Source organism: Erythrolamprus reginae, chromosome 10 (assembly GCF_031021105.1).
Source record: "Erythrolamprus reginae isolate rEryReg1 chromosome 10, rEryReg1.hap1, whole genome shotgun sequence".
Classification (NCBI taxonomy): domain Eukaryota; kingdom Metazoa; phylum Chordata; class Lepidosauria; order Squamata; family Dipsadidae; genus Erythrolamprus; species Erythrolamprus reginae.
The window spans coordinates 44,680,325-44,708,055 of record NC_091959.1 but is presented as its reverse complement, the minus strand read 5'-3'; the positions used below and the strand labels follow the sequence as shown (position 1 = coordinate 44,708,055).

General features: G+C 44.8%; 1 protein-coding gene across 3 annotated transcripts in view; it reads left to right on the top strand.

Moving 5' to 3' along the window:
* Window positions 1–21,559, top strand: part of TPCN1 (two pore segment channel 1) — a 43,142-nt gene extending 21,583 nt beyond the window's left edge. Inside the window, exons 9-28 of one of the 3 annotated variants that reach the window (XR_011560014.1) lie at window positions 718–817; window positions 1,253–1,369; window positions 1,589–1,713; window positions 2,489–2,537; window positions 3,566–3,629; window positions 4,710–4,754; window positions 5,763–5,819; window positions 5,921–5,971; window positions 8,336–8,408; window positions 8,531–8,638; window positions 9,843–9,914; window positions 11,174–11,263; window positions 13,446–13,561; window positions 15,691–15,737; window positions 15,858–15,926; window positions 17,049–17,133; window positions 18,059–18,198; window positions 19,195–19,275; window positions 19,441–19,597; window positions 20,499–21,559. Coding sequence is in view for 2 of the 3 variants with exons in the window: in XM_070763092.1 (XP_070619193.1) it covers window positions 718–817; window positions 1,253–1,369; window positions 1,589–1,713; window positions 2,489–2,537; window positions 3,566–3,629; window positions 4,710–4,754; window positions 5,763–5,819; window positions 5,921–5,971; window positions 8,336–8,408; window positions 8,531–8,638; window positions 9,843–9,914; window positions 11,174–11,263; window positions 13,446–13,561; window positions 15,691–15,737; window positions 15,858–15,926; window positions 17,049–17,133; window positions 18,059–18,198; window positions 19,195–19,275; window positions 20,499–20,621 (1,612 nt within the window). In the remaining variant the exon portion in view is untranslated. The remainder of the gene's footprint in view (window positions 1–717; window positions 818–1,252; window positions 1,370–1,588; window positions 1,714–2,488; window positions 2,538–3,565; window positions 3,630–4,709; window positions 4,755–5,762; window positions 5,820–5,920; window positions 5,972–8,335; window positions 8,409–8,530; window positions 8,639–9,842; window positions 9,915–11,173; window positions 11,264–13,445; window positions 13,562–15,690; window positions 15,738–15,857; window positions 15,927–17,048; window positions 17,134–18,058; window positions 18,199–19,194; window positions 19,276–19,440; window positions 19,598–20,498) is intronic. The other 2 variants (XM_070763093.1, XM_070763092.1) reach the window with 2 other exon arrangements.
* Window positions 21,560–27,731: the final 6,172 nt, after the last annotated feature.

Here is a 27,731-nt window from a genome sequence, read left to right as displayed (position 1 = left end):
CTGCCGCCCCTCTCCGTAGACTCGGGGCGGCTAACAACAGTAACAAAAAACAGCATGTAAATCCAATACTAAAACAACGAAAAAACCCTTATTGTAAAACCAAACATCCATCCATACAAACATACCATACATGAATTGTAAAGGCCTAGGGGGAAAGAATATCTCAGTTCCCCCATGCCTGACGGCAGAGGTGGGTCTTAAGGAGCTTACGAAAGGCAAGGAGGGTGGGGGCAATCCTAATCTCCGGGGGGGAGTTGGTTCCAGAGGGCTGGGGCCGCCACAGAGAAGGCTTTTCCCCTGGGCCCCGCCAAACGACATTGTTCTGTTGACGGGACCCGGAGGAGGCTGACTCTGTGGGACCTAACCGGTCGCTGGGATTCGTGCGGCAGAAGGCGGTCTCGTAGATACCCTGGTCCGGTGCCATGAAGGGCTTTATAGGTGATGACCAACACTTTGAATTGTGACCGGAAACTGATCGGCAACCAATGCAGACTGCGGAGTGTTGGTGTTACATGGGCATTTTTGCTCTTGCAGCTGCATTCTGCACGATCTGAAGTTTCCGAACACTTTTCAAAGGTAGCCCCATGTAGAGAGCATTGCAGTAGTCGGGAGAAGAGAAGAAAAAATAGGAATAGAATAGGAATGTCCCCACTGTTAGGAGGTTTCTCCTTAATTCCAAGTTGTTCTCTTTTCCATCTCTCTTTCTTTGGGAACCAGCTTTCCTGATGTGATGATGCCTTCTTATTCCCGAAACCCCTGGTCCTGTGTCTTTTTCATTGTGTATCTCTCCATCGAATTGTATTTCATTATGAATTTGGTAAGTAGAATCTACGGCCTTTTGCTACGATCTCTCTCCTCATTTAACTCTGGGTCTTCCACTCCTGAGCCTCAACAACGCGTGGCCGGGTACAGCTAGCAAGGAATAAAAGAGGAGCGAAAGGGGAGTGTTTGTAGGAGACAGTTAGCTCGCTTAATGGGTTCACGACTCCCAGAAAATCCTTACCAGGTTTTGTAGCCCTCCAAGCCAGATAAGATCTGTGACTGCAAATTCAAACCTTGAAAGACTTTGTTGGAAGTGAATGAGAAGAATGCATAGTAACTTAATAAAAAAGGGGGTTTTGCAGCAAAAGGAATCTGCTTCATAGTTTCGAAATGCCTTGGTCGGAACACCTTCTAACCTGATTTTTGAACTTCCTGGCTGTCAGTTCGAGGTTATCCTTGATTTTTGCATCACTCTTTCTTGCTCCCGTAGCTCCTGGCTGTCGTCTTTGACACGTTCAGTGACATTGAAAAAATGAAATTCCGGTCACTGTTGCTTCACAAGCGGGCGGCTGTCCAACACGCCTATCGCCTGCTGGTTAGCAAACAGGTAGGTGGTCCTGGATGAGGGGAAAAGGTGTCCCCAGGATAAAAGGTGGGGTATTAGATATTAGATTAACAGAGTTGGAAGGGACCTCGGAGGTCATAAATTACTTTTTTTCCAATGCCATTGTAATTTTGAACCATGAACTGTTGTAAGTTGAGGACTACCGTTAGTAGCCTGTCCTCTGTACCTCCTCTGTGTAACTTCCTTCTTTTGTCTCTATAGAGACCCTCGGGGATTGCTTTCAAGCAGTTTGATGGCCTGATGCACTTCTATGCACCTCGGATGAGCGTCCGAGACCGTTACCTGACTTTCAAAGCACTGAGTCAAAGCAACAGCCCTTTGGTCAGGTATACTCCCCCTCCCCACATGAAAAGAACTCTGTTCCAACTGCCAGTTGCCTTATATTAACATGCTGTGATGCTATTCCTTTGCTAAATTGGGCTTAGGCATGTGACTCATCCAGCCTGCAGGCTGGGAGTTCAGACATTCTACTCCCCCTCCCCAGCTGAAAAGAACTCTGTTCCAACTGCCAGTTGCTTTATATTAACACACTCTGATGCTACCCCTTTGCTAAACCAGGTGTGGGCATGGCCAGTGCGTGATTCATCCGGCCTTTGGGCTGGGAGTGTAGACATTCTACTTGCCCTCCCCACCTGAAAAGAACTCTGTTCCAACTGCCAGTTGCCTTATATTATATTAACATGCTCTGATGCTAAGGAGTTACACATTCTACATAAATGTTCAAGCTTTATATGTCAATTTATCAAGCCTGATCACATAATTTCAAATCGAAGCACAGATATCCAGGTACTAGTGTTCTTATAAAAGGAACATAAACTTTGCTTGAAAATTTGCTTCCCGTTTTTTGCAAGCCCTCATCAGCAAATCTAGTCATACGGACATCCTTATTTTTAGCCCTCTCTTAGCTACCACTCGTGTGACGTGTGTGCTGCCAACTTTTGTTCAGACTTTTATTTTAAATCTGGGACTGAGCCCATAACTCTTGAAATGGGGGTTGGCTTTTGGGAATCCGGTTGTCAAAATCTGAAGAAGGGTTTGAGCCGGAGTTCGGGACACGGGTAGAAAAGGCACACACAAACACACAACTTTTGTCTCTTTCAGTTTGAAAGATATGTACAGTTTCTACGAAGTGGTTGGTTTGAAATGGAAGGTAAGCTGTCCAAAACTGGGGTTGTTTTGGGTGTCTTTGGTTTAGGGGTGCTGGATGGGAGGGGAGAATGGGGAAGAACGAAAGGGATGCCCTGTGGATAACAATCATTGGGAATATGGATGGATGGATGGAGGGAGGGAGGGGAGAGAGGAAGGAAAGGGAGGGAGAGAGCGAGGGGGTAGCGAAGGAAGACATAATGGTGGGGAGGAAGAGGAGGGGCAGGAGGGAGGAAAGAAGGAAGGAGGGAAGGAAAGGAAGGGATGGGAGAGAGGAACAAAGGAAAGGGAGGGAGGAATGGAGAAAGAAATAAGGGAAGGAAAGGGTGGGAGAGACGAACGATGGATGGAAGGAAGGAATGGAGGAAGAGGAGGGAAGAAGGAATGGAAGGAGGAATTGAGGGAGGAAGAAGAAATGAAGAAAGAAATAAGGGAAGGAAAGAGGGAGGGAGGAAGGAGGGAAGGAGGAAGGGAGGGATGAATAAAGGAAGAAATAAAGGAAGAAGAGAGTAGTGAGGGAGGGAAGGGAGGGAAGGGAGGAAGGAAGGAGGAAGAGGAGGGAAGAAAAAATGGAAGGAGGAATTGAGGGGGGAAGAAGAAATGAAGGAAGAAATAAGGGAAGGAAAGAGGGAGGGAGAGAGGAAGGGAGGAAGGAGGAAGGGAGGAATAAAGGAAGTAATAGAGGAAGGAGAGAGGAGGGAGGGAGAGAGGGAAGGAGGGAGGGAAGGAAGGAAGGAGGAAGAGGAGGGAAGAAGGAATGGAAGGAGGAATTGAGGGGGGAAGAAGAAATGAAGGAAGAAATAAGGGAAGGAAAGAGGGAGGGAGAGAGGAAGGGAGGAAGGAGGGAAGGAGGAAGGGAAGGAGGAATAAAGGAAGTAATAGAGGAAGGAGAGAGGAGGGAGGGAGAGAGGGAAGGAGGGAGGGGAGGAAGGAAGGAAGGAATCCTGGAGGGGAGAAGGCATCTTAAGATCCTCTAGCCCAGCCATGAAAGTGAACCAAAGCTGACTGAGGTTTGCTTCCTTTCTTTTTCAGGCCAAGAGGAACCGGGAACATTGGTTTGATGATCTTCCTGGCACAGCTTTCCTTATTTTTAAAGGTGAAAAATCTGTGTTTCTATAGAACAGAGAATCATATGGCTGGAAGAGACCTTGGAGGTCCTCTAGTCCAGTGATTTTCAACCTTTTTTGACCCACGGCACATTTTTTACATTTACAAAATCCTGGGGCACACCACCAACCCAAATGACACAAAATGACACCCTAAGACACTCTCCTCTCTTTTTCCATCCCTGTCTCCTTCCCCCTTGTGTGTGTGTGTGTGTGTGTGTATACACACTCTTGAACCATTTCCAAAAACAGGTGAGGACTGGGAGGGGTTTCTCTCTTATTCTTTGGGTGCTTTTCATCATATGCTTTAAATCAAGAGTCACTTCTCTCTCTCTTTTGTTTCTCTCTCTTTCCTCTCATTCTCTGTCTCAATCATTTTCTCATTTCACTTTTTTCCTCCCCTTTTTGCTCATTTCTCTCTCTCTCTCTCCCTTCCTCTCTCTCTCTTTCTTTCTTGCTTTCTTTCTCGCTTTTTCTCTGTTTCTCTTTCTTTCTTTCTCTCTCACTCTTGTTTTCTCTCTCTTTCTCTTTTTTCTTTCTCTCTCTCTCTCTTTTTTCTTTCTTTCTCTTCCTATCTCTCTTGCTTTCTTGCTCTCTCTTGCTTTCTTTCTCTCTCTCTCTCAGCAAAAAGTTGTGAGACCGGAACCTGAGCTTCATTCTTCGCAGCACACCTGACCATGTCTCGCGGCACACTAGTGTGCCACGGCACACTGGTTGAAAAACACTGCTCTAGTACAACCCCCCACCCAACCAGGAGAACCTCTACCATCCCTGACAAAGGGATGTCCAGGTTCTTCTTAAAAACCTCCAGTGTTGGAGCACCCACAATGTCTAGGAGGAAGCCATCCCACTAAGTAATTATCCTCACTACCAGGAAATCCCCCCTTTATTTCTAGGTTGTCTCCCTCCTTAATGTATTTCCATCCCTTACTTCTTGTCCTGCCCTCAGAGGCTGTGGAGAATAAGGCAACTGAGGAAAAAAGGGAGAAGATACCAACTTGGGCTATTTCAAAGAAATCGGCAAGAAAGATGCTAATTGTTTTTCCTCCTCTCTTCTTTCCTTTCAACAGGTATTAACATATTAGTGAATTCTCGGGCTTTCCAGTATGGCATGTGTAAGTAAGTCTTCACTCTGTTTGGGGTGAGGGTGGGAGGGGCTAATGGATAGGTTTTGTTTTACCAGTAAGCTGATCGGCTTCAAAGTTGACATCAGGCCCCAAGAACCCAAGAAAGACACATACATTATAGGTCAGTGATGGTGAACCTTTTTTTGCTCAAGTGCCCACATCCATAATGTAATGCCCTCCCTTGCGCATGTGTGCAAGGCTCACTGAAGCCTCTGGACTTCCGATAGGAAGGCCTCCAGAGCCAATGGACAGTGAAAAATAGATCCAACAGGCCTACCAGAAGTTCATTTCTGAACTTCCGGTAGGCCTGTTTGGGTCATTTTTCACTCTCCCCAGGCTTCAGGAAAGCTTCCTGAGCCAGTGGAGGGTGAAAAACAGATGCAATGGGCCCACCAGAATTTCATTTCCGAACTTCCGGTAGGCCTGATGGGCCATTTTTCACCTTCCCAGGGCCTCACGAAAGCTTCCTGAAGCCTGGGAAGGATGAAAAACAACCCAACGGCTCAACCAGCCTATCGCTTTTCAATTGGAAACCCAACCAAAGACAAAAGATTAATGAATTAATCTGATGTAATCTGCAGTGTGAGCCTTAAATCCTGGGAGGAGAGTAAATGTTTTAAAAAAAGGTTTGTTGAAAAAAAAACCACAGAAAGCTTTTGATAAGGTAAATTGGTAATTTTTGATACAGCAACAACAGACTATGGGTTTTGGGGAAAGATTTATTGGAATAATACAAACTATCTACATCAAACAGTCGGCGAGAATGATTGTGAATCCTTATGAAAGGAATGAGACAAGGATTCCCATTATCACCATTATTGTTTATATTGACTCTAGAAGTTATATCCAGAACGTATAAGACAAAATAGAGAGTAAACATTGTTGAAGGCCCATTGACCCACAGGTTGGATTCTATGGGAGCGTCTAACCGACATATGTTTGGGCCACTGGGGGAGTTTGTTTTAAAATGCCGTTGTTTCCCATTATGTCTTGCAGATGTTCTGGTGGCTGTGAACGGTCTCTGGATTCTAGTGGAAACCTTCATGCTGCGAGGTACAACACAACGTTAATTGAACGTCTGCTGACTTGAGTCCACCTTCCCTTCCTCCTTTCGGTTGTTTCTGTAAAACACTTCTACTGTTTTTGTTTTACAGACGGACTCTTTTCTCGTGACGTCCCCTGGAGCTATATCATGTTCCTCACAAGTAAGTTTCTTTACCGACTTTGGTTTCTTACATAGAAACATAGAAGATTGACAGCAGAAAAAGACCTCACGGTCCATCTAGCTTGCCCTTATACTATTTCCTGTATTTTATCTTAGGATGGATCTATGCTTTTCCCAGGCATGTTTAAATTCAGTGACTGTGGATTGACCAACCACGTCTGCTGGAAGTTTGTTCCAAGCGTCTACTCCTCTTTCAGTCAAATAATATTTTCTCATGTTGCTTCTGATCTTTCCCCCAACTAACCTCAGATTGTGCCCCCTCGCTCTTGTCTTCACTTTCCTATTAAAAACACTTCCCTCCTGAACCTTATTTAACCCTTTAACGTATTTAATTGTTTTGATCATGTCCCCCCTTTCCCTTCTGTCCTCCAGACTATACAGATACATAGAAACATAGAAACATAGAAGACTCATGGCAGAAAAAGACCTCATGGTCCACCTAGTCTGCCCTTATACTATTTTCTGTATTTTATCTTAGGATGGATATAGTTTTATCCCAGGCATGTTTAAATTCAGTTACTGTGGATTTACCAACCACGTCTGCTGGAAGTTTGTTCCAAGGATCTACTACTCTTTCAGTAAAATAATATTTTCTCATGTTGCTTTTGATCTTTCCCCCAACTAACTTCAGATTGTGTCCCCTTGTTCTTGTGTTCACTTTCCTATTAAAAACACTTCCCTCCTGAACCTTATTTAACCCTTGAACATATCTAAATGTTTTGATCATGTCCCCCCTTTTCCTTCTGTCCTCCAGACTATACAGATTGAGTTCATTAAGTCTTTCCTGATACGTTTTATGCTTAAGACCTTCCACCATTCTTGTAGCCCGTCTTTGTACCCGTTCAATTTTGTCAATATCTTTTTGTAGGTGAGGTCTCCAGAACTGAACACAGTATTCCAAATGTGGTCTCACCAGCGCTCTATATAAGGGGATCACAATCTCCCTCTTCCTGCTTGTTATACCTCTAGCTATGCAGCCAAGCATCCTACTTGGTTTTCCTACTGCCTGACCACACTGCTCACCCATTTTGAGACTGTCAGAAATCACTACCCCTAAATCCTTTTCTTCTGAAGTTTTTGCTAACGCAGAACTGCCAATACAATACTCAGATTGAGGATTCCTTTTCCCCAAGTTCATTATTTCACATTTGGAAACATTAAACTGCAGTTTCCATTGTCCCCCAGACTATAGAGATTGAGTACATTAAGTCTTTCCTGATAGGTTTTATGCTTAAACGTCTTCGGTACTCTTGGGCAAATATATAAATACGTGTGTAAAATAAACCTTAAAACTTTTTCTTTAAAAAAAAAGAGAAGAGAAAAGGTAAATGCAGAATGCAGCTGCCAGAGCAGTCATGGGCTTCCCCAGGTATGCCCATGCTCCAACACTCCGCAGTCTGCATTGGTTGCCGATCAGTTTCCGGTCACAATTCAAAGTGTTGGTTATTTATTTATTTATTTATTACTTAGATTTCTTTGCCGCCCCTCTCCGAAGACTCGGGGCGGCTCACAACACATGGAAACAAATCATAAATAATCTGACAATTTAAAATATTTAAAGATTTAAGAAAGACCCCATATACTAACAGACATACACACAAACATACCATATATAAATTAACATGCCCAGGGGGAGATGTTTCAGTTCCCCCATGCCTGATGGCAAAGGTGGGTTTTAAGGAGTTTACGGAAGGCAGGAAGAGTAGGGGCAGTTCTAATCTCCAGGGGGAGTTGGTTCCAGAGGGCCGGTGCCGCCACAGAGAAGGCTCTTCCCCTGGGGCCCGCCAACCTATAAAGCCCTTCATGGCACCGGACCAGAATATCTCGGGGACCGCCTCCTGCCGCACGAATCCCAGCGACCGGTTAGGTCCCACAGAGTTGGCCTTCTCCGGGTCCCGTCGACTAAACAATGTCATTTGGCGGGACCCGAGAGAAGAGCCTTCTCTGTGGCGGCCCCGACCCTCTGGAACCAGCTCCCCCCAGATATCAGAGTTGCCCCCACCCTCCTTGCCTTTCGCAAGCTCCTTAAAACCCACCTCTGTTGTCAGGCATGGGGGAATTGAAAATTTTTTCTCCCTTCCCCCTAGGCTTATAGAATTTATTCATGGTATGTTTGTTGGTATGATTGGTCTCTTAAATTGGGGTTTTTTAGATTGCTTTTTAATATTAGATTTGTTACGTTGTTTTTTTTATTGTTGTTAGCCGCCCCGAGTCTTCGGAGAGGGGCGGCATACAAATCTAAATAAACTAAACTAAGTTATTAAAGAAAAGCCGTGTTATTGGACCAACATTGTACAGTGATTAAAAACAACAATCACAGCACTTCCGTTTCTTTGTTTGACAGTCTATGGGGTCGAGGTGCTGTTGAAGGTTACCGGCCTGGGGCCGAAGGAATATCTCTCTTCTGGCTGGAATCTGTAAGTATCCCCCACCCCTATTTTAAGGGATGTGACATTGGGGACTTGGAGGGACGCAGCTCTCAGATGCCAGCCAGAAAATCAATTTCTCTCTCTTGCTTTTTTGTTACTTCTCTTTCCAGTTTTGACTTTGCGGTCACTTTGTTTGCGTTTTTGGGCCTCCTGGCGCTGGCGTTCGATATGGAACCCTTCTACTTCATTGTTGTGCTGCGGCCTTTGCAGTTACTGAGGTGAAGATACAGGATGGGTCAGATACGTGTGGAACTATAGGGGTGGGGGTGGTCTTCTAGCTGCTGAGAAAGTACAAGTCCCAGAATCCCTTGTTGTTGACCCCAATTCTTCTTCTTCTTTCTTCTTCTTCTTCTTCTTCTTCTTCTTCTTCTTCTTCTTCTTCTTCTTCTCCTTCTTCTTCTCCTTTGTCCCCTTCCTCTCTTCTTCCTCCTCTTCCTCCTCCTCTTCTCCTCCTCCTTCATCCTTCTCTTCTTCTTCTTCTTCCCCTCCTCCTCCTCCTCCTTCTCTTCCTCTTCTTCTCCTTCCTCCCCTTCCTCTCTTCTTCCTCCTCTTCCTCCTCCTCTTCTCTTTCTCCTCCTTCATCCTTCTTGTTCTCCTCCTCCTCCTTCTCTTCCTCTTCTTCTCCTTCTCCTTCTTCTTCTCCTTCCTCCCCTTCCTCCTCTTCTTCCTCCTCTTCTCTTTCTCTTCCTTCATCCTTCTCTTCTTCTTCTTCTTCTCCTCCTCCTCCTTCTCTTCCTCTTCTTCTCCTTCCTCCCCTTCCTCTCTTCTTCCTCCTCTTCCTCCTCCTCTTCTCTTTCTCCTCCTTCATCCTTCTTCTCCTCCTCCTCCTCCTTCTCTTCCTCTTCTTCTCCTTCTTCTTCTCCTTCCTCCCCTTCCTCTCTTCTTCCTCCTCTTCTCTTTCTCCTCCTTCATCCTTCTCTTCTTCTTCTTCTCCTCCTCCTCCTCCTTCTCTTCCTCTTCTTCTCCTTCCTCCCCTTCCTCTCTTCTTCCTCCTCTTCCTCCTCCTCTTCTCTTTCTCCTCCTTCATCCTTCTTCTCCTCCTCCTCCTCCTTCTCTTCCTCTCCTTCTCCTTCTTCTTCTCCTTCCTCCCCTTCCTCTCTTCTTCCTCCTCTTCCTCCTCCTCTTCTCTTTCTCCTCCTTCATCCTTCTCTTCTTCTTCTTCTTCTTCTTCTTCTTCTTCCTCCTCTTCCCCCCCTCCTCCTCCTCCTGTTACGATGCAACATCTTCCTATTCCTGCTTCTCAAGGATGAAGTCCCCAGGTGTTAAAGGATGCTACCTGGGGAATTCTGGGAAGACAACCTCTCCCATCTTACAGCATGCTGATTTTTTTGAAGTTTTGGAGTTTCTTCAAGTTGCCAAGATTGAAAAACCACTGCTCTAGATAACTCATGCACTATTTTCCCCTCTTTTCCCGTTTTGCAGGCTGTTTAAATTGAAGAAACGTTACCGGAACGTCTTGGATACGATGTTTGAACTTCTTCCTAGGATGGCCAGGTACAGGGATGGAAATAATTCCTGTATAAAGATAAATATGATTAATGAGAATAAATTGCAGGAACTGATGGGAGGATGGAACAGGGTTAGAGGTTATACAGTTAGTAGAATCCGAGACCAAGGTATAAAGAATAAACAGAAATCACTCTTTAATATGTAAATATGGTAATGTTCTTCATTTAAAATGTTATATGTAAACTACACCCTCAATTTGGTGGAGGGGTTTGAGTGTTGTTGGGTGGTGGGAGCATGGATCATGGAGCACTATGCTATATGGACAGGGAGTCATTGCTCACAGTCACTCATGCCCCCATCACCTCGAGGTTCAATTACTGCAACGCTCTCTACATGGGGCTACCTTTGAAAAGTGTTCAGAAACTTCAGATCGTGCAGAATGTGGCCGCGAGAGCCATCGTGGGGCTTCCTAGATTCGCCCACGTTTCTGCAACACTCAGCGGCCTGCACTGGCTGCCGATCGGTTTCCGGTCACAGTTCAAAGTGTTGGTAATAACCTTTAAAGCCCTACATGGCATTGGGCCAGAATACATCCGGAACCGCCTTCTTACCGCACAAATCCCAGCGGCTGATAAGGTCCCACAGAGTTGGCCTTCTCTGGGTCCCATCAACCAAACAATGTCGTTTGGCGGGCCCCAGGGGAAGAGCCTTCTCTGTGGCGGCCCCGGCCCTCTGGAATCAACTCTCCCCAGAGATTAGAACGGCCCCCACCCTCCTTGTCTTTCGCAAATTACTCAAGACCCACCTTTGTCACCAGGCATGGGGGAGTTAGGATATTCCTTCCCCTAGGCCATTACAAGTTATGTATGGTATGTTTGTGTGTATGTTTGGTTTTTTATAATAAGGGTTTTTAGTTGTTTTATTAAATTGGATTGTTACACGTTGTTTTTCATCATTGTTGTTAGCCGCCCCGAGTCTGCGGAGAGGGGCGGCATACAAATCCAATAAATAATAATAATAATAATAATATATAGGGTGTATGTGTTATTATTATAAGACATAATATGTAGTGTGTATTTGTTATTATTATAAAAAAAAATCAGTAATAAATTATTATTAAAAAAACCCAGCGGAATGGCTTGCCACTCAATACCAAAAAAATTCACCAACACTGGTATAAAGTCTTCTGATTGAGGAAGCGGTTGGACTAGAAGACCTCTAGGGTCCCTTCAAAGTCTTGTTGTTCTGTTAAAAATCCACCTTGTTGAATTGCACTTTCCCTAACCCTTTCCTTTCTCTTCTAGCCTCGGTCTAACTTTACTCATCTTCTACTACTGCTTTGCCATTATTGGCATGGAATTCTTCTCTGGAAAACTCTACCCAAACTGTTGTAAGTAAGTATCTCCACCTTCTTTCTCTTCCTTTTCCCACCCATCCTGGTCTTCTTTACAGCCAGTAATGGGTTGCTGCCCCCACGGGGGGGAGTTGGACGCAGTGGAGGTAGTACGTTTATGCACTATTTATTTAGTACTTGTTCTGTCTGGGTCACTCCGGAAGCCAAGACCAACCCAAAAGAGAAGCCAGACACACCGGTAAAAGGCAAAGGCAGTTTTATAAAATTCAAGAAAAACACAGGTAACAGAAAATGTCCTTGCAAACAGGAAAACGCTGTATCTTCAAATATATCCACGAAGGCAAAAGTCCAAGCAGCAATACAGGATTCTTGCTGCCAAGCCGAGGCTGTAGATAGCAGACCTACACCTCCCACGGGTCTTCCAAACTGCTGGGCCACAAGCCAGGAACAGAGACGCCAAGAACAAAGCAGGTCACCGTAACTCCAACTGATAACACTCCACGTGGCTTCAAGGGCTTGCCTGCCTTTTAAACCCTGCTAAGGAGAGAGCTGTTCCTAATGCTGATAATACTTCTTTAATTGCTCCTTTCTTTGATCTGAACATCTCTGTCGCAAGTCAATGACGGCTTGTGCTTCATCCCCTAATGACTCCAAGCTACTGGCTGGGTAGAGCCCCCCCGGGGCTCTCATGCTGTTCTCCTTCGTCCCATTCCTGACTTTCCCCTCCCCCGTCCGACTGCTCAGCCTCCTCCTCTTCGCTGTCCTCCTCCTCCAGGCACGGAGCCAGCAGAGACACAGCTGGTCCCTGAGCAGCCTCAGGCTGAACAACAACAGTACTTAATAGTTTTTTTTATTGTCCTTCCTTCTCTAGTACCTTAGTATGATCCTTAATTCCTTTTAAAATAGGAAATAATAAAATAGTATGTTTTTACCCATAAACTCTTTAATCATTTTAATCATTATCTGGAACTGAACTTTTATAGCAATTCAAGGATATTGAGCCACTTGCCTAACCTGTTATCATGCTGAACAAAACCTTAAAACCTTTCTGTGCTCCTCAACCAATAATGCTGTCTATCATTTGCCCTTTTGGTGGCTAGTCAAATAATGTGACTTAGTCAATTGAAAAAGAGTCCAAGCATCTATTTGAAATAAGCCACTCCCACTTAGTCACGTGACCTTTAAGTCACTGCCAGTCACACGATTGTCAAGCCACTCCCACCTGGTCACATGGCCAGCATGCCACACCCACAAAATAAGCCACGCCCCACAGTGTGGCAGTAAAAGTTTTGGCAGCCCATCACTACTTACAGCCCACAAAACTAGGGAGGGTCTCTTTGCCTTTGCCCCACTAGTAGGTGGTCTTTTATCTGGCCATTGTAAAAACAGATTTTTGAACGTGGGCCCACCTCTCTCTCTTCTTTGTAATGTGTCACCATCTTTCGGCTGTGGCGAGGGGGGCGTTTGCCCAGGTTCGCCTGGTGCACCAGTTGAAGCCCTATTTGGACCTGGAGTCATTGCTCACAGTCGCTCATGCCCTCATCACCTCGAGGTTCGATTACTGCATTGCTCTCTACATGGGGCTACCTTTGAAAAGTGTTCGGAAACTTCAGATCGTGCAGAATGTGGCCGCGAGAGCTATTGTGGGGCTTCCTAGATTCGCCCACGTTTCTACAACACTCCGTGGCCTGCACTGGCTGCCGATTGGTTTCCGGTCACAATTCAAAGTGTTGGTAATGACCTTTAAAGCCCTTCATGGCATTGGACCAGATTACCTCCGGAACCGCCTTCTACCGCACGAATCCCAGCGGCCAATAAGGTCCCACAGAGTTGGCCTTCTCCGGGTCCCGTCGACCAAACAATGTCGTTTGGCGGGCCCCAGGGGAAGAGCCTTCGCTGTGGCGGCCCCGGCCCTCTGCAATCAACTCCCCCCGTAGATTAGAACGGCTCCCACCCTCCTTGTCTTTCGCAAGTTACTTAAGACCCACCTATATCGCCAAGCATGGGGGAATTAAGACATCTCCCCCAGGCTTTCTTATATTTTATGTTTGGTATGCATGTGTTGTATGGTTTTTAAATTGTTGGGGTTTTTTAATGTAATTTTATTATTAGATTTGTTCCATTGTTATACTGTTTTTATTGTTGTTGTGAGCCGCCCGGAGTCTTCAGAGAGGGGCGGCATACAAATCTAATAAATTGAATTGAATTGAATTCTCATCCAGCACAAGCACAGTGGCCGATGCGTTTCGTTGGGTCAACCGCACCATTGGGAACAAGACTGTGGTGGACCAAGGCTACTACTATCTCAACAACTTCGACAACATTTTGATCAGCTTCGGTAAGAGCTCCTTTTGAAACATTAACATTACGGGTCTGTAGGAAAGCCATTCTTTTCAGGAAAGCCTTGGTCTCTCCAGTCTTGAAAGACGGCGTTTAAGGGGTGACTTGATCGAAGTGTATAAAATCCTGCATGGGATAGAAAAGATGGATAGAGAAAAAATATTTTCTCTATCACACAATACTAGGACAAGGGGCCTCTCCCTAAAACTCATAGGTAAGAAAGTGAGGACAAATCAAGGGAAATATTTCTTCACCCAGAGGGTCGTTGGTTGGTGGAATTCCCTTCCAGAAGAGGTCATGACAGCTGTCAGCCTGGAGAGCTTCAAGGCAGGATTAGACAGATTCATGGATGCCAATGTATCATAGGTGGTTATTGAAACGGATGTCCATGTGCTGTCTCTATGTTGGCTGAGGCAGGCAGGTTTCCCTTGAGTACCATTTGTTGGGGGTCAGTAGAAAGGGAGGTTTTTGCCTTCTCTTTCTGCTCAAGATCCCCATGGACAATTGGTGGGCCACTGTGTGACACAGAATGCTGGACTCGATGGGCTTTGGCCTGATTCAGCAGGGCTCTTCTTAGGTTCTTAGGTTCTTTTCTTTGTGTTGTTTCTTTCTTTCTTTGTTCTGCTTCTATATAGCTGCCCATCTGAATCAATGACATGGGGAGGCTTGCAACTCCCAAGAATATATTAACAAGCCAAATAATAATAATTTAAAAAAATTAAAAGCATGAAAGCAATAGAAACTTCAAAAAAAAAAAAAAGCAATAGCAATAGCATAGAATGCTTCACAGTGCTTTCCAGCCTTCTGTAAGTGGTTTACAAAGTCAGCCTATTTATTTATTTATTTTTATTTATTTATTTTTATTTATTTATTTATTTATTCGATTTTTATGCCTCCCTTCTCCTTGGACTCAAGGCGGATTACAACATGTTAGCAATAGCACTTTTGAACAGAGCAAGGCTATTGCCCCCACAATTCGGGTCCTCAAACAATTTCCCCAAACAATCTGGGTTCTCATTTTAGCAATGATGGAAGAAGGATGGAAGGATGTGTCTACCTTGAGCCGGTTTCCTGACCGGCTCAAGGTAGACACATCCTTCCATCCTTCTTCAATCATTGCTAAAATGAGAACCCAGATTGTTTGGGGAAATTGTATATATATGGATGGATGGATGGATGGATGGATGATAGATAGGTAGATAGGCAGGCAAAGTAGTCAGAGGTAGTCATGGAGAGAAAAAAAGTGAGAGACAGAGATAGCCAGAGAGAGAGACACACACATACATAGATAGATAGCAATAGCCCTTAGATTTATTTATATACCACTTTACAGTATTTCGCAACCCGCTCTAAGTGGTTTACAGAATCAGCATCTTGTCTCCAACAATCTGTGTCCTCATTTTACCAACCTTGGAAGGATGAGTCTATCTTGAGCCGGTCAGAATTGAACTCCAGGCTGTGGAGTCTGCCTAGAATCCTGCATTTATAGATAGATAAATGATAGATAGATAGTTGGATGATAGGTAGGTAGGAAGGCAAAGTAGACAGAGGCAGATATGGAGAGAGAGAGAGAAAGTGAGAGACAGATAGCAGAGATAGATAGATAGATAGATAGATAGATAGATAGATAGATAGATAGATAGATAGATACCTAGATACATAGATACATAGATAGATTAGATAGATAGATTAGATAGATAGATGATAGATAGATAGATAGATAGATAGATAGATTAGATAGATAGATAGATTAGATAGATAGATAGATAGATAGATGATAGATAGATAGATAGATAGATAGATAGATAGATAGATAGATAGCAATAGCTCTTAAGATTTATATGCCACTTTACAATACTGCACAGCCCTCTCTAAGCTGTTTTCAGAGTCCGTATCTTGTCCCCAACAATCTGGGTCCTCATTTTACCCACTGGAAGGATGTACAGCTGAGTCAACCTTCAGCCAGTCAGGATCGAACTACTGGCAGTCGGCAGAATCAGCCTGCAATACCGCAGTCCAACCACTGCGCCACCACAGCTCTTTTACTACCTGTTGAAGTTTGTGGATGGCCTTCAAGGGTCCTTGAATTGTTTCTTATCTCTTCCCCATCACTATTTTTCAATGCAGTGACTCTCTTCGAGTTGACGGTAGTGAACGATTGGTACATTGTCATGGTAAGTCTACAGAAAACCCCCTGAACAAGATTTAAGTATTGGGAGGGTGACTTTGTGATTCCCATCTATAGCCAACCACGTAAAGATCTCATTTTCCTGTGGGGTTTTGTTTTTTTTTAGGAAGGGGTGACCTCAGAAACTTCTCATTGGAGCCGTCTGTATTTCATGATTTTCTACATTGTGACCATGGTGAGTAGATCGAGCAAGATCCTTCAGTCTCATGAGAAGCATTTCGAGATGATGGTTATAACAAGCAGGAAGAGGGGGATTGCGACCCCGTTGTATAGAGCATTAGTCAGACCCCATTTGGAATAATGCTGTGTCCAGTTCTGGAGGCCTCACCTACAAAAGTGTTGGTTATGACCTATAAAGCCCTTCATGGCACCGGACCAGATTATCTCAGGGACCGCCTTCTGCTGCACGAATCCCAGCGACCAGTTAGGTCCCACAGAGTGGGTCTTCTCCGGGTCCCGTCAACGAAACAATATCGCTTGGTGGGACCCAGGGGAAGAGCCTTCTCTGTGGCGACCCTGGCCCTCTGGAACCAACTCCCCCCAGAGATTAGAATTGTCCCCACCCTCCTTGCCTTTCGTAAGCTACTTAAAACCCACCTCTGCCGTCAGGCATGGGAGAATTGAGACCCTCTTTCCCCCTAGGCCTTTATAATTCTATGCATGGTATGTATGTATGTATGTCTGGTTTTTATATTAATGGGTTTTTAATCGTTTTTAGTATTAGATTACTATTGTACACTGTTTTATTGTTGCTGTTAGCCGCTCCGAGTCTCCGGAGAGGGGCGGCATACAAATCCAACAAGTAAGTAAGTAAGTAAGTAAGTAAGTAAGTAAGTAAGTAAGTAAGTAAGTAAGTAAGTAAGTAAGAAAGAAAGAAAGAAAGAAAGAAAGAAAGAAAGAAAGAAAGAAAGAAAGAAAGAAAGATATGGATAAAATTGAACGGGTCCAAAGACGGGCTACAAGAATGGTGGAAGGTCTTAAGCATAAAACGTATCAGGAAAGACTTCATGAACTCAACCTGTATAGTCTGGAGGACAGAAGGAAAAGGGGGGACATGATCGAAACATTTCAATACGTTAAAGGGTTAAATAAGATTCAGGAGGGAAGTGTTTTTAATAGGAAAGTGAACACAAGAACAAGGGGGCACCATCTGAGGTTAGTTGGGGGGAAGATCAGAAGCCACGTGAGAAAATATTATTTTACTGAAAGAATAGTAGATTCTTGGAACAAACTTCCAGCAGACGTGGTTGGTCAATCCACAGTAACTGACTTTGTATTCTCCCCCTTCCCCCACTAGGTGGTGATGACAATCATTGTGGCTTTTATACTGGAAGCATTTGTGTTCCGCATGAATTATGCCCGCAAGAATCAGGATTCGGAAGGTAGGTGGGAGAGAGATTCACTCTCGGGTGCATGGCAGGAGCTCCTTCCTAGCTGCCTTCCTCCCTGGTAATGCTGACTAGCAAACACCAGGGATGGCGCAGTGGTTAGAGGGCTGCACTGCAGGCTACTTCAGCTAACTGCTAACTGTAGTTCAGCAGTTCAAATCTTACCCTCGGCTCAAGGTTGATTCAGCCTTCTGTCCTTCCAAGGTGGGTCAAATGAGGACCCAGATTTTTGGGGGTAAGAGGCTGATTCTGTAAACCACTTAGACAGCTGTAAAAGCACTAAGAAGCGGTATGTAAATCTAAGTGGTATTGCACTTTCTTCCAACTCCTTCCTTCCTTCCTTCCTTCCTTCCTTCCTTCCTTCCATCCTTCCTTCCTTCCTTCTCCTTCCTTCCTTCCTTCCTTCCAACTCCTTCCTTCCTTCATTCATTCCCCTTCCTTCCTTCCTTCCTTCCAACTCCTCCCTTCCTTCGTTCCTTTGTTCCTTCCTTCCAATCCCTCCCTCCCTCCCTTTCTTCCATTCTCCCTCCCTCCTTCCTTCCTTACTTCCTCCCTCCCTTCCCTCCCTCCCTCCTCCCTCCTTCCCTCCCCTCCCCTCCCTCCCTCCCTCCTTCCTTCCTTGCTTCCTTCCTTCCCTCCTTCCTTGCTTCTTTCCTTCCCTTCCTTCCCTCCTTCCTTCCCTCCTTGCTTTCTCCCTTCTTTCCTGACTCAAGGCTAACTCAGCTTTCCATCCTTCCAAGGTGGGTAAAATGAGGACCCAGATGGTTGCAAGTGATATGCTGACTGTAAACCACTTAGAGAGGGCTGTAAAAGCACCGTGAAGCAGTATATAAATATTAATGCTATTGCCAAATCTGGATATTTCTTTGGTAGCTCCTTCTCCTCCTGTTATCTAACATCCTTGATTTTGTTTCTCCAGCAGAAGACAGCGGGATTGTCTTTGAGCAGGAGGTCTCCAAGGAAGAAATTGGAGGTCTAGCCGAGATCTACGGGAGACAAGGTGACAACTTGGCAGCTAGCCAGCTCCTCAAGGTCGTTTCCCAGATGGACAGGCACCGGGTGAGTCGATGAGATTTGGAGACGGCTGTTCAGAATAGCCAGTAGAGTAGTTCCTCCCATCGAGCTGAGAATGTGATTGTTCTTCTCTCCATTTATCGTCTACTGCTGGATGGTGGATAGAGAAAAATTCTTTATCACACAATGCTAGGTGCAAAAAAGGGCAACAAGAATGATCAAGGAAATGGACCCCCTCCCTTATGAAACCAGGTTGCAACGCCTTGGTCTCTTCAGCCTTGAAAGGCGCCGTTGAAGAGGTGACTTGATTGAAGTGTATAAAATCCTGCATGGGATAGAAGTGGTGGATAGAGAAAAAATATTTTCTCTATCGCACAATACTAGGACGAGGGGGCCCTCCCTAAAGCTCATAGGTAAGAAAGTGAGGACAAATAAAAGGAAATATTTCTTCACCTAGAGGGTCCTTGGTTGATGGAATTCACTTCCAGAAGAGGTCGTGACAGCTGTCAGCCTGGATAGCTTCAAGGCAGGATTAGACAGATTCATGGATGCCAAGTGTATCGGTGGTTATTGAATTAGATGTTTAAGTGCCGCCTCTATGTTGGTTGAGGCAGGCAGGGTTCCCTTGGGTACCATTTGTTGGGGGTCAAGGGAAAGGGAGGGTTTGGCCTTCTCTTTCTGCTCAAGATCCCCATGGACAATTGGTGGGCCACTGTGTGACACAGAATGCTGGGCTCGATGGGCTTTGGCCTGATTCAGCATGGCTCTTCTTATATTCTTCCTTCCCTCCTTCTCTCTCTCTCCCTCCTTCCTTTCTCTCCCTCCCTCCTTTCTTCCAAGTGCCGCCTCTATGTTGGTTGAGGCAGGCAGGGTTCCCTTGGGTATAGTTTGTTGGGGGTCCAGGGAAAGGGAGGGTTTTGCCTTCTCTTTCTGCTCAAGATCCCCATGTATAATTGGTGGGCCACTGTGTGACACAGAATGCTGGACTCAATGGGCTTTGGCCCGATTCAGCATGGCTCTTCTTATGTTCTTATGCTTTAGCAAACCACCATGCTGTTCCTGGGCCGCCGATCCAGAACCAAAAGTGATTTAAGTATGAAAATGTACGAAGAAGAGATACAGGTAAGTTGGCGCGAGCTGCAGAGGTGGTAACACCTGGACCTCCTCTCTGGACATCAATGCTACAGAGATTGACTTGGGCAGTAATTTTATGGTGGGTAACTGAAGAGCGGTCTATGCGTGGGTACCAAGATCTCCTAGAGGAGATCAACCCCGACTGCTCTTTAGAAGGCCAGATCCTGAAGATGAAACTCAAAAGACTTTGACCACCTAATGAGAAGGAAGGACTCAATGGAGAAGAGCCTAATGCTGGGAACAATTGAGGGCAAAAGAAGAAGGGGACGACAGAGAACGAGGTGGCTGGATGGAGTCACCAAAGCACTCGGTATGAGCTTGAATGGACTCTGGGGGATGGTAGAGGGCAGGGAGGCCTGGAGGGACATTGTCCATGGGGTCATGATGGGTTGGATACGAATTCGCAACAACAATAGTAGAAATAAATATAGGAATAAGAATAGAAATAGGAGTAGAGTGGAGTGGAATGGAATGGAATGAAATAAGAGAGTGGGAATAGAATAGAATAGAATTAAAGTGGAACGGAATAGAATAGAATAGAATAATAGAGTAGAATAGAATTAAAGTGGAATAGAATAGACTAAGAATAGAATAGAATTAAAGTGGAATGGAATAGAATAGAACACAGTAGAATAATAGAATAGAATTAAAGTGGAATAGAATAGAATAAGTGAAATGGAATAGAATAGACTAAGAATAGAATAGAATTAAAGTTGAGTGGAATAGAATAGAATATAGAATAGAATAGAATTAAAGTGGAATGGAATAAAATAATAGAGTAGGAATAGAATAGAATTAAAGTGGAATAGAATAGAATTGAATAGAATATAATAGACTAAGAATAGACTAAGAATAGAATGGAATAGAATTAAAGTGGAATAGAATGGAGAATAGAATAGAATAGAATTAAAGTGGAATGGAATGGAATAAAATAAGAGAGTAGGAATAGAATAGAATTAAAGTGCAATAGAATAGAATAGGAATAAAATAGAATGGTAAAATGGTTTTCTGCAGTTGGACCAGATGACCTCCAAAGCCCATTCCAACTCTATTAACTCTCCAACCTGTATTTATCTGATTTCTGGCTTGGCCTCCACAAACATTTCTGGGGTTTGCCTGTCCTCATGGTTCCTCTTTCGTTCTCCCTGGGTGTGGGGTGGACATCCTCTTGCGATTGAGCGTAAATGACCCCACTCCTCTCCCGTCCTCAGGAGTGGTATGAAGAACATTCCCGGAGAGAAGACCGCGAGCGTCCTTGGCACGAAGACGAGGAGTTACTCCACCAGATTCTCCTCCCTCCCGCCCTACGGCAGCGTTCGCAAACCGTCATTTAAAACTCGGCTCCATCCAAGAAAGCTGGTTTGTTTTTCCCTAAACATTCAGCACAACGGTGGCCTCCCCTCAGAAAGTCAGATTTTCCTTGGAATGGCCTTCATCTCTTTGAGATCTCCAGCCGGGAGCCCGAGAGAGAGAGAAGACAGCCATTTTTATCACTGCTATTTTTTAAAAAAATTCAACCCTCTCTTTCCTTTTGGCCTGGAAGGACCCTTAAACCTTGCGGTCACTGCAATGGGAAGTCCTTCCTTGGCTGAAGGACCGTCGGCCCTTCATTTTGAAGAAAGACCTCTTCCATTTTGTCCTTGCGGGCTGTTGTGGCCAAAGGCCGGTTGGTGTGATAGATTTGGCGTTGGGGACTGAAAACTGCCCCTCTTGGCCAGCAGAGACGGCCAACTCCAGGAGAACCTACAAGAAGAAGTCCACCCTGCCATGACCGTCAGGCCATTTAGCCTCAGCAAGTCGCGATAGATCACCTAGAAATCAACTAGATCATCAACTGCCATCACACTCTCTGTATTTCCGTGATGCGCTAAATGCAGTTGAGTGAAGTAACACTGATTTATTCCACGCCATTCCTTCTTTCTCCCACGCTTCGTTCATTCTTCAACATCGGTCAAGGCTGCTAGTACTTCAATGACCGCTTGGCGGTTTTTACCCACAACGTAGCCAGGTGTGCCTGGGCACGTAACAGCAATCCAGGACCAACTGAGACTTTCTGAAGTATCTTTCTGAACAGAAAACAAGTGGGGTTTTTTTGGTTCAGTGAGATCCTGGATAGATTTAAGACTCTATCCTATTCAAAACATTTGCCCTGCGTTGGCATAATGATTCTTCTTGGGAATCACGACATTCGCAGTGGCATCTCACCTTAAGCTATGAACAGCGACAGGCCAATAGGTCTTATAATTAAATCCTGAATCAATCCTGCCTAAAAGTCAATTGTATTTAGGGGTAGTGATTTCTGACAGTCTCAAAATGGGTGAGCAGTGTGGTCGGGCGGTAGGAAAAGCAAGTAGGATGCTTGGCTGCATAGCTAGAGGTAGAACAAGCAGGAAGAGGGAGATTGTGATCCCGCTATACAGAGCGCTGGCGAGACCCCATTTGGAATAATACTGTGTTCAGTTCTGGAGACCTCACCTACAAAAAGGTATTTGATAAAATTGAACAGGTCCAAAGACGGGCTACAAGAATGGTGGGAAGGTCTTAAGCATAAAACGTATCAGGAAAGACTTCATGAACTCAATCTATACAGTCTGGAGGACAGAAGGGAAAAGGGGGGACATGATCGAAACATTTAAATATGTCAAAGGGTTAAATAAGGTTCAGGAGGGAAGTGTTTTCAGTAGGAAAGTGAACACAAGGACAAGGGGACACAATCTGAAGTTAGTTGGGGGAAAGATCAAAAGCAACGTGAGAAAATATTATTTGACGGAAAGAGTAGTAGATGCTTGGAACAAACTTCCAGCAGGCGTGGTTGGTCAATCCACAGTTGCTGAATTGAAACATGCCTGGGATAAACATAGATCCATCCTAAGATAAAATACAAAAAATAGTATAAGGGCAGACTAGATGGACCATGAGGTCTTTTTCTGCCGTCAGTCTTCTATGTTTCCATGTTTCTATTTAACTCCTAAAAACGCTGCCGATTGAGCATTGCATTAAAGCCTGAAGCTCCTATGCTGATAGGCATTAATAGAAAAGCAATAATTCTTTGAATAGAAAAGGCAAAAGAGTGATCTCGGAATCAGGGTGTCTTATCATATTTTATTTTTTGGGATTTGCTCCTGCAGCCATTCCTTAGTCGGTTACCAAGCTTGAGATTTCTTTAGAGAGAAACCAACAAGGAGATTGTATATTTGTCAAGCATTCTTTGTTTGGCAACGCACCATAGGCCCGGAAGTATTAAGGTTTGTCTCCCTCTGCTAATCTCGAGTGCTAATGAAATTTGCTTTCCCCCCCCCTGCAAATTTATAAAAGACTTGGGACACAATCTGAAGTTAGTTGGGGGAAAGATCAAAAGCAACATGAGAAAATATTATTTTACTGAAAGAGTAGTAGATCCTTGGAACAAACTTCCAGGAGACGTGGTAGATAAATCCACAGTAACTGAATTTAAACAAGCCTGGGATAAACATATATCCATCCTAAGATAAAATACAGAAAATAGTATAAGGGCAGACTAGATGGATCATGAGGTCTTTTTCTGCCGTCAGTCTTCTATGTTTCTATGTTTCTCCCACATATGCACTTCGTTTTTCCTTGTCCCTTCTGGCAAACCTAGAATAATTAGGAATTTGTTTTCTCACGTCTGCTAACTTCCTGGCATCGTTCTTCATTTAAAAACAACAGACTGATTCCCACACTAAATTACATAAATGGAGAAGGTTTAGCTTTGAAGGAGCTAAATTATTTTTCCAGTTGTTGGAGAGAAGATGAGGATGTTTTAACTCCAAGCCGATCTCCGAATAAGGGATTGGGATAAACAGACCCATCAATGAGATTTTCTTTTCTTAAAGTCCTTGTTCTATTATGGCATTTTCAAATGTACCTCCCCGAGGTATATTAAGGGCTGTGGAAGATTGTCATTGTAGTCTTTAACACTATCAAAGGACACCCAGTTGAGGAAATAAGAGTTCCTGCACTCATGATCACTCAACATCTGTTTTCTTTCTTTTAAAAAATGCAAATATTTTTTAAAGTGGTAGATATCCACAATTCAGGTAATGTCTGTCTTGGACTTCAACTCGCAGAATTCCTGGGCTGAGAGTTCAAATCCACCCATCTGGAGTTCCTCCAGGTTGAAAAAGGATGCTTTAAGGACCTTTAAAAGGAGAGCAAAGGGCATCTTTTTAAAAAATATAAAACTACTATTGGTTCAAGAGGGCATTATGTTGTCAGTTCAGGGAAGGCATTCATTCCTGCTGCATCAATCAAGTTTGTTAATTCTTTTCTTTTTTTAAAAAAGGGGACAAGTTGAAGCAAAAAACCAGATGGAACATTCATGGTTTAGCCGTTTTGGCTGCAATGTTCCGAGCAAAAATAGAATTTCGAAATGGGTAGAGATCTTTAAATCTCCCCTATTTGTGTGGGGGCCAAAAAGGTGTCTTTGCTAGAGCTTGCAAAACAATTGCACGTTCCCTGGGAGGTAAAATTTTAAAACAGGGAGACGCTGACTGGGTATGCCTGTAGGACCTCAAAGCACCTTATTATGTATCCTATCGGCCCCTTTCTAACTGGAAAACCCGTTTTCTGGGATTGTGCGATGACAATGCACAACCCAAGCTGCTTCTCTTGACGGAGCTTCTGGGGTTTGTGGGATTCGCGACGACTCCAAAGTGCTTTTTTGGTTTTGTTTCAAGCTTTGGGTTTGAAGGCAACGCGTAGCTTTGTACATTCTTAATTTGTTATTTTTTAAACAGGAGCGCAAGGTGATACTTACCTGGCTTATTTAACTGACCGTTTTGCGGACGTCACTAGAGGGGAATGAAAGCTGACATGTCTTTATAATTTCGAGTTTTCTCGCTCGTCGGTCAGCCACCCAAACTTTGAACGTGGGTAGGGTGTGTTTTACACACTACAAATGCTTAGGCTAGTTAATGAGAATCAATGGTGCAGGTGCGACAAGTGGCACGCGGAGCCATAGCTGAGGGCACCAGTACAGTAGTACCCCTAGATACGAGCATAATTTGTTCCATAAGGGAGCTTGTATCTCGAGGCAACTCATATCTGGAACAAATAACTTTTTCCCCCTCCGAGGTAACCAAAAGCAAGGATTCTTGCGCCACCTAGTGGACGCTCGGCTCGTATCCCAAATTTGAGCTCGGGACTAGAACAGAAATGTCTCTCCCCTCATGGCTCGTATCTTGAAATACTCGCATGTAGAGCAGCTCGTATCTAGAGGTACTACTGTATTGGGTTCCTACTGTTATAGGCCACTCTATAGCGAAAATGGAGCTGCGCACATAGCTGTGTGTCACCCACAGGTGCCCGTGCAAGATTTGCCTTTCGCACATGCTCAGGAAGCCAACTCTCACGCAGGGATGCTCTTGTGTGTGAGATTTCGCCGATTTTCGGTGGTTTGTTTGCTTCCGCTAATCGGTGAAATCTTACGCGAGATTTGGCTGGCGCAGGTGCCAAATCTCACGCGGGCGTGCGGGCCTGCCTGCCAGTTACATGAAGCGGCGCCAGTAGCTTGCCTGGAGGGCACATGTCGGCTCCAGGGTGCATGTGTGTGCTAACCAGCTGGTTTTTGGCCTTCTTTTTGGCCGTTTTCGCTCTCCTCAGGCTTCAGGAAAGCCTCCTGAGAGCCTGTGGATGGCAAAAAAGAACCCAACCAGAACGAACATCCGGTTGGCCTGTTTTTCGCTGTCATCAGGCGTCCTGAAGCTTTCCTGAACTCTGGGGAGAGTGAAAAACAGCACGTGTGCGCTAACCCAGGGGTCCCCAACCACTGGGCCGCGGACCAGTACCGGGCCGTGGGGCATGTTGCACCGGTCCGTGGAGTCAGCAGCTGCTGGCCCTCATGCCGCCACCCCCCCCACCAGCGCTTCGCCTCCCGCCGGGCAAGAGGCCTCGGGAGGCAGGTTCTGCCGGCCACAGGACAATGGACGGGACAGAGGGGCGGGAAGGACCGAGAGGCTCAAGCCTCTTTTGACTTCTGCCGCGGGGCGCTTTTGCGTTTTTGGCTGGGGGGAGGCAGGAGGGCCAGCCTGACCCCCTGTCTCCAGCGCTTAGCCCCCGCTGGGCAAGAGGGCTTGGGAGGCAGGTTCTGCCGGCCCACAGGGCGATGGCGGGAAAGAGGGGCGGGGAGGACCAGCACCCCCATGCTTAATCCCGCCCCCAACCACACCCCTTTCCGCCCCCACTGGGCCATAGAAAAATTGTCTTGCTGAAACTGGCCCCTGGTGGAAAAAACGTTGGGGACCACTGCGCTAACCAACTGGTTTTTGGCCTTTTCAGCCGTTTTCGCTCTCTTCAGGCTTCAGGAAAGCCTCCTGAGAGCCTGTGGATGGCAAAAAAGAACCCAACCAGAACGAACTTCCGGTTGGCCTGTTTTTCGCTGTCATCAGGCATCCTGAAGCTTTCCTGAACTCTAGGGAGAGTGAAAAACAGCCCAGCGGGCCTACCGGAAGTCCAGAGGCTTCAGTGAGGCCTATGCACATACATAAGGGGAGTGCACAGGAATTGTGCACATATGTAGAAGGGGGGTGTTGCATTATGGGTGTGGGCACGCTCTTATCGTGCACCCTTTTGGCACCGGGGCCATAAAAGGTTCGCCTTATCACCGATCTAGCCCATCCTTTGCGCAATTGTTTGGTTAAGATCCACCATGTCAAAATCTAGATCAGGGGTCTCCAACCTTAGCAACTTTTTAATTTAATAATAATAATAATTCATTAGATTTGTATGCCGCCCCTCTCCGAAGACTCGGGGCGGCTCACAACAACAGTGTATAACAAATCCAATAATTAAAACTATGACTAAAAACCCTTATCAATTAAAAACAACCATATTATCCAATCATGACCCTACATAAATCTTACTAGCCAGGGGATACATCAGTTACCCCATGCCTATCCTATCCCATACCCCATTCTTTGAAAAGTGTTCGGAAACTTCAGATTGTGCAGAATGCAGCTGCGAGAGCAATCATGGGCTTCCCAAGGCATACCCATGTTACACCAACACTCCACAGTCTGCATTGGTTGCCGATCAGTTTCTGGTCACAATTCAAAGTGTCGGTTATGACCTATAAAGCCCTTCATGGCACCGGACCAGAATATCTCCGGGATCGCCTTCTGCCGCACGAATCCCAGCGACCGGTTAGGTCCCACAGAGTTGGCCTTCTCCGGGTCCCGTCGACTAAACAATGTCATTTGGCGGGACCCAGGGGAAGAGCCTTCTCTATGGCGGCCCCGACCCTCTGGAACCAGCTCCTCCCAGATATCAGAGTTGCCCCCACCTTCCTTGCCTTTCGCAAGTTCCTTAAAACCCACCTCTGTCGTCAGGCATGGGGGAATTGAAAATTTTTTCTCCCTTCCCCCTAGGCTTATAGAATTTATACATGGTATGTTTGTTGGTATGATTGGTCTCTTAAATTGGGGTTTTTTAGATTACTTTTTAATATTAGATTTGTTACATTGCTTTTTTATTGTTGTTACCCGCCCCAAGTCTTCGGAGAGGGGCGGCATACAAATCTAAATAAACTAAACTAAACTAAACATTCATACATCTGGTCTGAATAGTTCTTGGAGTTGAAGTCTACAAGTCTTAAAAGTTGCCAAGGTTGGAGACCCCTACTCGAGAGTAAAATTTATCCATCTTCAAAATGTATGGATTCCCCATGCTGGCTTGGGAATTCTGGGAGTTGAACTCCCAAATTCGATAAGCTTTGAGAAACACTAATCTGCAGCAAATACCCTTTCCGCTTAGAGCCAAGCGAGACTTAACTTTAAGCTTAACTTAACTTAAAGCTTAGCTTTACTATTCCTTCCTCAAAGGGGCGTAAAAGATGCTGGAAACTGAGCAAAAGGGGGTGTTTTTTAATTTATTTTTATTATTTTGCCTGTTTTTGTTATTTTCATTTCTTGTTGAAGGTATATAAGCTAGAAACAACTCCAGAAAGTTTTTTTTTCTCGGGGTTTCTTAGAAGGGAAACAAACTTCAGAAGAACGCAGGGGATGTTCCTTCCTAAATATATATATTTTCTCTAAAACTCCAAAGACAATCACTCGCAGGAGATATGAAACAGACGGTGGGTTTTGGATACGGGGAAATTTGTATGAGCTATATAACGATGTCTGAAACAGTATTATATAGATGTTTACAGAACATTTAATAAACCTCTTTAACCCTTTTTTTCCTGCGTCTCTTTATATCATATTTGGGGTAGACATGCAGATAGACTTCGACTTAAAATCATTTAGTTAGTGACCATTCAAAGTTATGACCGCACTAAAATATTAATTTATGTCCCCTTTTCACACATATGGCTGCTGTAGCATCCTTTTGGTCACTGGATCAAAATTCAGATTCTTGGCAATTGTCTCATCTTTCTGATAGTTGCCGTGTCCTGGGTTCCTTCACACCATCCACTTTTGCAAACT